General features: G+C 36.4%; 1 protein-coding gene across 1 annotated transcript in view; it reads right to left on the bottom strand.

Annotated features, from left to right (window-relative positions):
- Positions 1–13,589, bottom strand: part of PGPEP1 (pyroglutamyl-peptidase I) — a 324,626-nt gene that overhangs the window by 123,573 nt on the left and 187,464 nt on the right. Inside the window, exon 3 of the mRNA XM_053702954.1 lies at positions 26–142. Within this exon, the coding sequence (XP_053558929.1) occupies positions 26–142 (117 nt within the window). The remainder of the gene's footprint in view (positions 1–25; positions 143–13,589) is intronic.

Raw genomic sequence — 13,589 nt, 5'->3', positions numbered from 1 at the left:
CATAAGCCTTTTTCATTTTGCTTACCTGTGGCTTGTGCATTTTCCACAAACCCGGGATTAACCTTTGCACTGTTTGATATTCAACTGGAACTTCGTAAACATGTAGATCTACTTCCTCTCCAAGTCCCAGTTTTTCCAGCTCCTAGAAGATAACACAGATGCCAGTTACAACAAAAATGTTCACTTCATCTTTATGCATGAAATCAATATTCAGTATAAGGACAGTTTCTGTGCATTGCATGTTTGCGACTGGAAAATGTTTTTATTAACTACTCTAAGGAAACTTCCACTTGTGGAACACTGCCCTAGACACATACTATTTTAGATAAAGACCAATAAATGTAACACATTGGTATTATTCATTTTCTTTTTGCACTCTACAAACTATGGCTGTGGAAGGATTATTATGGGAGTCCTAAAATCACACAAATAAATCAAGAACTTTGTTCACTAATATTTTGTCATATACATTTTTTTAATATAAAATTATATTAAAAGCAAATTAAACATTAAATACATTTTATTAGCATAGTATTGAGGTTATTCCCCGCCTCTCTATAGTCATGGGTGCGGCCATGTTGAGCTTTTATTGTATTCCAGTGCTGATGTGTTTGCACATGTGCAGTAACTCATTCAGGTACCTATAGGTTCCAATATGGCAGCACCCATAAATAGAGGGAGGTGCATTAAATGTATTTAGTGTTTAGTGTCCCTTTAAATACTGAAATCTTACATATTAAAGTAATAATTCATCATTCATAAACATAGGTCTCTGGCATAGATGTAAATTAAATAGTTTAATACACAATAATGGTGACTGTTATAAGCATAAAACCTGTCTTTTTGCTAAGCAATATACTAAGTGGCGCCAGTTGTACTCTAAACATTACTACGTTGTTGGACACAAAATAAAAATGGAGGAAAGGTCAAGCTAAACACCTGAAATTATTTTTTTTAAATGCATTTGTAAAACAGATAAATGAACTGGTTGCTAATAGAAAGCCATTACCACTTTACACCAAATGTTAATGCTTTACTAATAATGTACACATTGCTTCTGAAAAGTATGATGTAATGAGTCAATTTGCACAAAAATATGCCCATGGCTAACAGTAACACATTTCTTTCTATTATATCAAGCAGTTTAAATTTCAAGATCTTTCCGCATTTTTCTTTCATTTTACTCTTCACACATATCAGTAACAGTATTATTTGCCTAAGCAGCACAGATATAAAACTTGTATTACTTAGATTTCTAAATCAATTAAATAAGTATGTGTGAATAATAAAGCTGGGAGAATACAAAACGAATGTGGGAACCATTTTGGGCACTTGACATTAAAGGGACACTGTATTCTGTTTGTTTCTTTGTCTCAGTTTTTTGTATCTTGTAAAATGCTTGGGATTAAAATCAACCCTGCACTTAGTTTCAAATTAAATGTAAACAGCTTCATACTTTTTGGCACAAAAAATTGGTGTAAACACTGCTCTTTTATATAGAAATGTGTGGAGTACATTTTCCCTTTAAAAGGGATGATAAACTGTAGTGCACAACTGCAATAGCAGGGTTACTACTCACTATGCTATTGTTACTAATCAAGTACCAGCAGCTTTCTTCAAAGTTTTTTTCTTAATTTAACCCCTTACTAGTGCTGGTTGATAAAGCACCACATCTTCACACTGAGCGCTGGCATGCTGGAGCTTAGCTATTCAGAAGCGTTGCACATTCACATATCAGTGACATTGATGGCTTTTTCACGTGGCTCTATTGTTCTAGATCAGTGATGGCACCCCAGATGTTTCAGAACTGCATTTCTCATGATGCTTGGCCCTCTGTAGTCCAGTCGAGAATCATGGGAAATGTAGTTATGAAACACTGTGTTCTGTCTTTTTTATATGCGTTTTTTAACTTTGAAACTGTGGATAAAACCTGCATAAATATAAACCTCACACTTTTCGTGTCCTAAACCAACAGTCCATGATACAGCTGTGAAAAGATGTTCAGCACTTTTGTCAAAGAGTACAAGAATATATGTGACGGCCATGATAGTAGCGCTCAGTATGACAATGCAGAGCTTCACCATTCGGCTCCATTAATGGGTTACAATAAGAAAATGGCTCTCAAGAGTTCTACAGGCATAGGAGGGGGAAAAAATAGCATGATGTGTAAGTAACCCTGTTATTGTAACTGTGACCAGCAGATGAAATGTTCCTTTAAACATATATAGCATTAGCTATGTGAAATAAGAAAAACATAAAAAGGAACAGTCTACTTGAATTTTTTCATTGCTTAAAAAAATATAAAATTCCCTTTATTACACATTCCTAAGTTTTGTATAACCAACATTGTTAAATTAATACACTTTTTACCTCTGTGATTACCTTGTATCTAAGCCTTTGCAGACGGTCCCATATCTCAGGTCTTTTTACTACCTTGCATTTTAGTCAATTAGTGCTGATTCATGCATAACTCTAGGGGAGTGAGCACAATATTACCTATATGGCACACATGAAGCAGCACATGAACATGAAAAAAGCTAATAAAATGCACTGAGACAAGAGGCAGCCTTGCAGGGGCTTAGAAATAGGCAGAGATTTAGAAGTTATAAAGTATATTAATATAAAAACGTTGGTTGTGCAAAGCTGGGTAATTAGTAGTAAAGGCGTTGTCTTTTTAAACATTTAAAAAAAATCAAGTTGACTTTCCCAAGACACCAGCAAATTAAGGAAACTGATCTATAGATGGTACCATGGATATTACTTGCAAACCTGAAATATTTTGTTTGATTTCAGCTTAAACCTTTTGTGTAATGCATAGATTAAGAACTTAGGGTCTATCATCATAAATATGCAGTGCTTTGACTGCTATTATCAAAGTTGTGATTTCATAACCACTGAATTTACATTTGATAATAATTTATAATAGTGAAAAATGTAAAAATAATGCATAAGAGTGATCAAGAAATACATCAGAAAGTATAAACTAAAAACTAAACAGAGTTTAAGAGCATTTAGAGAAACTTCTTGTCAAAAATGTGCACATCTAGGCAGCACAATAAACTGCACATTTCTCTGTGTTTTATTATATATAATTCATGTTAAAATAGATATTGTGCTCTCTAAGTGCTTTGAAAATAAAGTACCTCAGCATTATTATTATCGGTTATTTGTAGAGCGCCAACAGATTCCGCAGCGCTAAACATTATACAGTATGTCCTTCACACAAGGTTGTGGGAATTGCGTATGATTTAATCATGCGAATATATTTACACTAACTCATCTGCCAGTAGTTTAGAAAAGTGATGCAAAAAAGAGAAGAGAAAATGAGTATCCCATAAGCACTCAAAAAAATACATATCCAGGTCTCAACCCCTAAATAGGGGTATAAAAATTAAAACATAGCTTTTATTGAAAAATCCATATAAATTATATTAAAAGAAATTAAAAAAGACTGGGGAGTCCAATAGAAGCAACCACACAATTATCAAAAATACACTATTAAAACCTATCTTTCTATATAGAAACAAGCACAATGTAGGTAATAATCCCCCATTGAGAGCCAGATTACAAGTAGAGTGCTAATTAACACTCCCGCTCGAGTGTTAACTGTGCTCGAAGTAAGCTTTTTGCGCGTGTCAGGTTGCACTCACATTGTGTGTTGAAAGTAAACTGTTTTCGCTCGTGCACTAACCCAACATGCATAAAAAGAATAATTGTACGCTATAACCTATTCCCCCATAGAAGTCAATGGAGAACACAAAGTGGGGAAAAACCTAACACCCTACTCACGTGCAAACCCAATTGAATATTCTCCAGAGTGCTAACCCGACATGAAAATATGAATATTTCACATTCCAATATTCTTCACAAAGAAGAAAATGTTATATTTATTCATAAATACATTTATATATATATAATGTTTTTTTTTGTACAATATATATCTATACACACACACATATATTATATATATATATATATATATATATATATATATATATATATATATATATATAAAAAACATAATTTATGTAAGAACTTACCTGATAAATTAATTTCTTTCATAGTGGCAAGAGTCCATGAGCTAAAGACGTATGGGATATACATTCCTACTAGGAGGGGGCAAAGTTTCTCAAACCTCAAAATGCCTATAAATACACCTCCCACCTCACTCATACCTCAGTTTAACGTATAGCCAAGAAGTGAGGTGTATAAAAAGGAGTAAAAAGCATACAAAAAAAGAGGAACTGGAAAAAGTAATGTACTTTATACAAAAGAAAATCATAACCACAAAAAAGGGTCTGTTTCATTGACTCTTGCCACTATGAAAGAAATTAATTTATCAGGTAAGTTCTTACATAAATTATGTTTTCTATCATGTAAGTGGCAAGAGTCCATGAGCTAGTGACGTATGGGATATAATACCCAAGATGTAGAAGTCCACGAGTCACTAGAGAGAGGGAGGGATAAAATAAAAACAGCTATTTCTGCTGAGAAATGAAATCCCAAAAAATAATGAAGTTTTCTTTAAAAATTCAAAAAAACTCAAATCAAAGGCATTGAAACCAAGCTGAGACAACTGCCTGAAAAACCTTTCTACCAAAGACTGCTTCCAAAGAAGCAAACACATAAAAATGGTAAAATTAAGAAAAAGTATGTAAAGAAGACCAAGTTGCTGCTTTGCAAATTTGATCAACTGAAGCTTCATTCTTGAGAGCCCAAGAAGTAGCAACTGATCTAGTAGAATGAGCTGTCATTCTCTGAGGCAAAGACTGCCCCGCCTCCAAATAAGCTTTGTGAATCAAAAGTCTCAACCAAAAAAAGCTAGAGAAATAACAGAGGCTTTCTGACCTTTCCTGGAACCAGAAAAAATAACAAATAGACTAGAAGTCTTTCTGAAATCTTAAGTAGCCTCAACATAATATTTCAAAGCTCTTACCACATCCAAAGAATGTAAAGACCCTTTAAGAGTATTCTTAGGATTAGGACACAAAAAAGAACAACACTTTCCATATTGATGTTATTAGAATTCACAACTTTTAGGCAAAAATTTAAATGAAGTCCGCAAAACAGCTTAAGCTTAATCAAAATCAAATAAAGAGACTCACAAAAGAGAGCAGACAATACAGAAACGCTTCAAAAAGAAGAGATAGCCAAAAGAAATAACAATTTCCAAGAAAGTAATTTACATGTCCAAAGAATGCATAGGCTCAAAAGGAGGAGCCTGTAAAATCTTCAAAACCAAAATTGAGACTCCAAGGAGGAGAAATAGATTTAAAAACAGGTTTAATATGAATCAAAGCCTGAATAAAACAGCGAATATCAGGAAGTTTAGCAATCTTTTTACGAAATAAGAACGAAAGAGCAGAAATTTGTCCTTCCAAAGTATTTGCAGACAAAACCTTTATCCAAACCATCCTGAAGAAACTATAAAATCCTAGGATCTCTAAAAGAATGCCAATAATAATTATGAGTTGAACATCATGAAATTGTTTTAAAAGATAGATAATCCCTTTATTACCCATTTCCCAGTTTTGCATAACCAACACAGTTATAATAATAGATTTTTAACCTCTGTGATTATCTTGTATCTAAGCCTCTGCAAACTGCCCCTTTTTTCAGTTACTTCACGTGCACGAGTACAGTGTTATCTATATGAAATATGTGAACTAACACCCTCTAGTGGTGAAAAACTGTTAAAATGCAATCTGAAAGAGGTGGGCTTCAAGGTCTAAGAAATTAGCATATTAACCTCCTAGGTTAAGCTTTCAACTAAGAATACAAAGAGAACAAAGCAAAATTGGTGATAAAAGTAAATTGGAAAATTGTTTAAAATTACATGCTCTATCTGAATCATGAAAGTTTATTTTGGCCTAGACTGTCCCTTTAAGCGTTCAATTTCCATGCCTTCAAATTTAAAGATTGGAGATCCTGATGGAAAAACGGCCCCTAAAACAGAAGGTCTGGCCTTAGAGGAAGTGGCCAAGGCTGGCAACTGGACATCCTGACAAGGTCCGCATACCAAAACCTGAGAGACCAAGCTGGTGCCATCAGAAACACATAAGATCATTCCATTATGATCTTGGAGATCACCCTTGGAAAAAGAACCAGATGCGGAAAAATGTGAGCAGGTTGTTAAAAACCAAGGAACTGCTAGCCATCTCCGCCTGAGGATCCTTGGACCTGGAAAGGTATCTGGAAAGCTACTAGTTTAGACAAGAGACCATCAAATCTTATTACTCGAAGATCCCACATCTGTACAAGATGAAAAAAAAACACATCTGGATGGAGAGCACTCCCTCGGATATAAAGTCTGACGGCTGAGTTAATCCCCTTCCCAATTGTCTACAACTGGGATATGAATCGCAGAAATTAGACAAGAGTTGGATTCCGTCCAAGAAAGTATCCAAGATACTTCCTCCATAACTGAAGGACTGCAAGTCCCTCCTTGATGATATTGTGATATTATTGTCTTTTTAAAAACAAATGTAAAAGTTGTCTATTCAATAGAGGCCACGCCTGAAGAGCCCTGAAAATAGCATGGAGTTCTAAAATATTGATTGGTAACCTCGCCTCTTGAGGTTTCCAAACCCCTAGTGCTGTCAGACTCTCAGACAGCTCCCCCACCTGAAACACTTGCAGCTGTTGAGAATACAGTCCAGGTAGGACGAAAAAATTAGGCCACCTAAACAATAAGGTGATAGTCCAACCACCAAATCAGAGAGAAAAGAGTGTTGGGATTTAAGTATATCAGTTGTGATATCTGAAAATAATCACTGCACCTATGGTGCAACATGCAAAGCTATAGAGGCCTCAAACGAAAACAAGCAAAAAGGATTGCACCTGATGCTGCAGTCATGAGACCTAAAACTTCCATGCACATAACCACTAAAGGAAATAATAGAGACTGAAGGTATAGACAAACTAAAATTAACTTAATTCGTCTCTAGTGTATCAGAGAAAGAATCATAGACACTAAATCTTTTCTGGAAACCTAAAAAGGTGACCCTTGTCTAAGGAATCAAGAAAGATAGAGAAAATAAGTGATGCGCTAGACTGAACAATCACTGCCTCTCCTAGAATACCCCTTACACAAGGATATCAATATAAACACAGAGAAACAGAAAAGAAGAAGAAGGAGGAGGAGCGCTCTATAGCGGAGTGCAAAGGGTTAATTAAATGTGCTTAATAATAAACAATACTAAGAATATTACCCATATTTGCTATCACTGATCAAATGATGAACAATATGTTAATTAGTGTAAATAAAATATCAGAAATATCAAAAAATAACAATAAAAGTTACCTAGCAGAAACGTCCACTCTCTCATATAAGTGTACATAAATGTGAACTCAGATTAAGTGTACAAACACTTGTTTAATAAAAGAAGAAACAAAAAATTGACATATAAATACTGCAATATATGTATACAGAACCTCAACTAAGTATATATATATGTGTGTGTTAAATGGGGGACATAATAAGATACATACAGAAAAAGATACAACTCTAAAATGCGGTTTAATTCTAAAATAAAATAAAACTGGCCTAAAAAAATCAAAAAAATCTGACTTTCGGACTAATAAATGGGACGTCTCCCAAGAAACCTCAAAGGTAATACCACCAGATAAAATAGAATATAATTGGATTAACAGTCAGGAGTAGATGCTGTAATAGACTTCTAGCAGCGTTGTACGATGAAAAAACAAGTGTAAGCTGACAGATTCTTGTGACAGTCTCTCCTTCTTCCAAAAAACTAATCCAGAGAGGAGGCAGCTGGGTAAAACCATTCTTTATTTACTGGATATTAAAAGGTATACAATGCATAGTCATGCAGAATATTGCCCATTAGCAGCAGTTAAAGCTTACGCGTTTCAGCATTGGTGCCATACTCATAGCTCATAAGTTTTACCTGCTTCACTTGGGCTTAAAAAAAATGTAAAAACATTGCTTGCATTATGGACAGGTGTTTACCAATTAATACTTAATCAAATTCAATTAAAGACATACTGCATTTCTACAATGATATACATTATTGCCTATGCTAAAACCCAATTCAATATTCCAAACACCTCCTAAATAACCTGTACACGTTACCCCAATTTATAAGGTGAAATAGTATGGGATTTTAATGAGTTAACACTTGTATATACATATGTTTTATCTATGCACAGTCCAATGCACATGAAAGTGAACTAAACAGAAAAAAACATTACAACATTGCTCTTAACCCATTCCTATAATATTAATGCACCATATATCACTAAACAAATGAAACTCCTTTAACCCTCTGAGTGCTAATGACGGCTCTGAGCCGTCACAGAGTTTCCCACTCTGGTGCTAATGACGGCTCAGAGCGTCACTAGCACTTTCCCACCTTGAGGGAGATCTGGGGGCTCCAACCCATTCCTACCCCGACGATCGTGCCTGTAGAGTGACAGGCATCGCCAGGGCTTTCCGTTTTGCGTGGTGACGCCACGCGCAATAACGTGATGACGTCACCGCGCAACTTTATTTATACCTAACAATGTTAAGTATAGGAGCAGGGGGCATGCTGTTTAGAAGCCTGTATCTCAGGCATCTAAGCAGCTACAGACCCCCAAGACCCACCCCATTGGAAAGGTAATCGCCTAACCTTTCCAACACTGTAAAAAAAAAAAAAAAAGTTAAAAAAAAATTATTCAAAAAAAAAAAAAAAACCTTAGCACCCAGGTGGGAAAGTGCTTAGCACTCAAAGGGTTAAATATGTTGGTTCGTGAATCTCTTACTTAAATAACATAATTTATGTAAGAACTTACCTGATAAATTAATTTCTTTCATATTGGCAAGAGTCCATGAGCTAGTGAAATATGGGATAGTAATACCCAAGATGTGGAACTCCACAGAAGAGTCACTAGAGAGGGAGGAATAAAATAATAACAGCCATTTTTCTCTGAAAAAAATAAATCCACAACCAAAAATATATGTTTTTATTCTCATAATGAAAAGAAAAAAAACTCAAACATAAGCAGAGGAATCAAACTGAAACGGCTGCCTGAAGAACTTTTCTACCAAAAACTGCTTCCGAGGAAGCAAATACATCAAAAGTTTTAACCATGATGCCAAGGAAATGGCAGAAGCCTTCTGACCTTTCCTAGAACCAGAAAAAATAACAAATAGACTAGAAGTCTTCCTGAAATCTTTAGTAGCTTCAACATAATATTTCAAAGCTCTTACCACATTCAAAGAATGCAAGGATCTCTCCAAATAATTCTTCGGATTAGGACACTAAGAAGGGACAACAATTTCTCTATTAATGTTGTTAGAATTCATAACCTTAGGTAAGAATTTAAATGAAGTCCGCAAAACTGCCTTAACTTGATGAAAAATCAGAAAAGGATATTCACAAGAAAGAGCAGATAATTTGGAAACTCTTCTAGCAGAAGAGATGGCCAAAAGGAACAATACTTTACAAGAAAGTAGTTTAATGTCCAAAGAATGCATAGGCTCAAACGGAGGAGCCTGCAAAGCCTTCAAAACCAAATTAAGACTCCAAGGAGGAGAGATTGATTTAATGACAGGCTTAATACGGAGCAAAGCCTGTACAAAACAGTGAATATCAGGAAGTTTAGCAATCTTTCTGTGAAATAAAACAGAAAGAGCAGAGATTTGTTCCTTCAAGGAACTTGCAGACAAACCTTTATCCAAACCATCCTGAAGAAACTGTAAAATTCTAGGAAATTCTAAAAGAATGCCAGGAGAATTTATGAGAAGAACACCATGAAATATAAGTCTTCCAAACTCAATAATAAATCTTCCTAGAAACAGATTTACGAGCCTGTAACATAGTATTAATCACTGAGTCAGAGAAACCTCTATGAATAAGCACTAGGCATTCAATTTCCATACCTTCAAATTTAATGATTTGAGATCCTGATGGAAAAACGGACCTTGAGACAAAAGGTCTGGCCTTCGCATACCAGAACCTGTGAGGCCATGCTGGAGCTACCAGCAACACAAACGATTGTTCAATGATGATCTTGGAGAACCAGAGGCAGGAAGATACACCTTGGCAACACCAAGGAACTGCTAACGCATCCACCACTTCCGCCTGAGGATCCCTGGACCTAGACAGGTACCTGGGTAGTTTCTTATTTAGATGGGAAGCCATCATATCCATTTCTGGAAGACCCCACATCTGAACAATCTGAGAAAACACATCTGGATAGAGCGACCACTCCCCCAGATGTAAAGTCTGACGGCTGAGATAATCCGCTTCCCAATTGTCTATACCTGGGATATGAACCGCAGAAATTAGACAGGAGCAGGATTTCGCCAAAGCAAGTATCCAAGATACTTCTTTCATAGCTTGGGGACTGTGAGTCCCACCCTGATAATTGACATATGTGATATTGTCTGTCTGAAAACAAATGAACGGTTCTCTCTTCAACACAGGCCAAACCTGAAGAGCCCTGAAAATAACAGAGTTCTAAAATATTGAATGGTATACTCGCCTCTTGAGATTTCCAAACCCCTTGTGCTGTCAGAGATCCCTAGACAGCTCCCCAACCTGAAAGACTTGCATCTGTTGTGATCACAGTCCAGGTTGGACGAACAAAAGAGGCCCCTTGAACTATACGATGGTGATCTAACCACCAAGCCAGAGATAGTCGAACATTGGGATTTAAGGATATTAAAAGTGATATCTTTGTATAATCCCTGCACCATTGGTTCAGCATACAAAGCTGGAGAGGTCTCATATGAAAATGAGCAAAAGGAATCGCGTCCGATGCTGCAGTCATGAGACCTAAAACTTCCATGCACAAAGCTACTGAAGGGAATGATTGAGACTGAAGGTTCCGACAGGCTGAAACCAATTTTAACCGTCTCTTGTCTGTTAGAGACAGAGTCATGGACACTGAATCTATCTGTAAACCTAAAAAGCTGACCCTTGTCTGAGGAATCAAAGAACTTTTTGGTAAATTGATCCTCCAACTATGTCTTTGAAGAAACAACACTAGTTGATTTGTGTGAGATTCTGCAGAATGTAAAGACTGAGCTAGTACCAAGATATCGTCCAAATAAGAAAACACCGCAATACCCCGTTCTCTGATTACAGAGAGTAGGGCACCGAGAACATTTGAAAAGTTTCTTGGAGCTGTCGCTAGGCCAAATGGAAGAGCGACAAATTGGTAATGCTTGTCTAGAAAAGAGAATCTCAGAAACTGATAGTGATCTGGATGAATCGGAATATAAAGATATGCATCCTGTAAGTCTATTGTGGATATATAATGTCCTTGCTGAACAAAAGGCAGAATAGTCCTTATAGTCACCATTTTGAAAGTTGGCACTCTTACATAACGATTCAAAATTTTCAGATCCAGAACTGGCCTGAATGAATTTTCTTTCTTTGGGACAATGAATAGATTTGAATAAAACCCCAGACCCTGTTCCTGAAACGGAACTGGTATGATTACCCCTGAAAGCTCCAGGTCTGAAACACACTTCAGAAAAGCCTGAGCCTTCACTCGATGCGTGAGAGAAAAAAAATCTTCTCACAGGAGGTCTTACTCTGAATCCTATTCGGTACCCTTGAGAGACAATAACTCTGAATCCATTGATTTTGGCCACAATCTGTCCAAATATCTTGGAAGAATCTTAATCTGCGCCCTGCCAGCTGAGCCGGAATGAGGGCCACACCTTCATGCGGACTTGGCGGCTGGCTTTGGTTTCTTAAACGGTTTGGATTTACTCCAACTTGAAGGTTTCCAATTGGAACCAGATTCTTTGGGGGAAGGATTAGGTTTCTGTTCCTTATTTTGTCAAAAGGAACGAAAAGGATTAGAAGCTTTAGATTTACCCTTAGGCCTTTTATCTTGAAGCAAAAAAACACCCTTCCCTCCAGTGACAGTTGAAATAATCGAATCCAACTGAGAACCAAATAACTTATTACCTTGGAAAGAGATCGTAATCTAGACTTAGATACTATGTCAGCATTCCAATATTTGAGCCACAAAGCTAAAATAGCTACAGACATAAATATAACATCAATTTTTAAGATATCAAAAATGGCATCACAGATAAAATGATTAGCATGTTGAAGCAAACGAACAATGCTAGACAAATCAGGATCCATTTCCTGATGCAGCTGCATCATCAGCCATAGAAATGGCAGGCCTGAGAAGATGGCCAGAATATAAATAAGCTTTCCTTAGATAAGATTCAAGTTTCCTATCTAAAGGATTTTTAAAAGAAGTACTATCTTCCATGGGAATAGTAGTACATTTAGCAAGAGTAGAAATAGCCCCATCAACTTTGGGGATCTTTTCCCAAAACTCCAATCTTACTGCTGGCAAAGGATATTATTTTTTAAACCTTGAAAAAAGGATAAAAGAAGTACCCGGCCTATTCAATTCCTTAGAATCAGAAATAGCATCAGGAACTGGAAAAACCTCTAGAGTAACCACAGGAGATTTATAAACAGAATTTAAACGTTTACTAGTTTTAATATCAAGAGGACTAGTTTTCTTAATATCCAATGTAATCAACATCTCTTTTAACAAGGAATGAATATACTCCATTTTAAATACATTTGTAGATTTGTCAGTGTCAATATCTGAGGAAGGATCTTCTGAATCAGATAGATCCTCATCAGAGGAGGATAATGCAGTATGTTGTTGGTCATTTGAAAATTAATCAACTTTATGAAAAGTTTTAAAAGACCTTTTACGTTTGTTAGACGGTGGGGTGACAGACAAAGCCTTCTGAATTGCATCAGCACCAAAATCTTTGATATTCACAGGTATATCATGTACATTAGATGTTGAAGAAACAAAAGACATTGTACTATTACTGATGGACACATTCTCTGCATGTAAAAGCTTATCATGACAACTATTACATACCACAGCTGGAGATATAATCTCCACAAATTTACAACAAATGCACTTAGCTTTGGTAGAACTGTTATCAGGCAGCAGGATTCCAACAGTGGTTTCTTAGACAGGATCAGATTGAGACATCTTGCAAATGTAAGAGAAAAACAGAATTTATGTTTACCTGATAAATTACTTTCTCCAACGGTGTGTCCGGTCCACGGCGTCATCCTTACTTGTGGGATATTCTCTTCCCCAACAGGAAATGGCAAAGAGCCCAGCAAAGCTGGTCACATGATCCCTCCTAGGCTCCGCCTACCCCAGTCATTCGACCGACGTTAAGGAGGAATATTTGCATAGGAGAAACCATATGATACCGTGGTGACTGTAGTTAAAGAAAATAAATTATCAGACCTGATTAAAAAACCAGGGCGGGCCGTGGACCGGACACACCGTTGGAGAAAGTAATTTATCAGGTAAACATAAATTCTGTTTTCTCCAACATAGGTGTGTCCGGTCCACGGCGTCATCCTTACTTGTGGGAACCAATACCAAAGCTTTAGGACACGGATGAAGGGAGGGAGCAAATCAGGTCACCTAAATGGAAGGCACCACGGCTTGCAAAACCTTTCTCCCAAAAAATAGCCTCAGAAGAAGCAAAAGTATCAAACTTGTAAAATTTGGTAAAAGTGTGCAGTGAAGACCAAGTCGCTGCCCTACATATCTGATCAACAGAA

Source organism: Bombina bombina, chromosome 2 (assembly GCF_027579735.1).
Source record: "Bombina bombina isolate aBomBom1 chromosome 2, aBomBom1.pri, whole genome shotgun sequence".
Lineage (NCBI taxonomy): Eukaryota > Metazoa > Chordata > Amphibia > Anura > Bombinatoridae > Bombina > Bombina bombina.
This window is presented reverse-complemented; position numbering and strand designations above follow the sequence as displayed.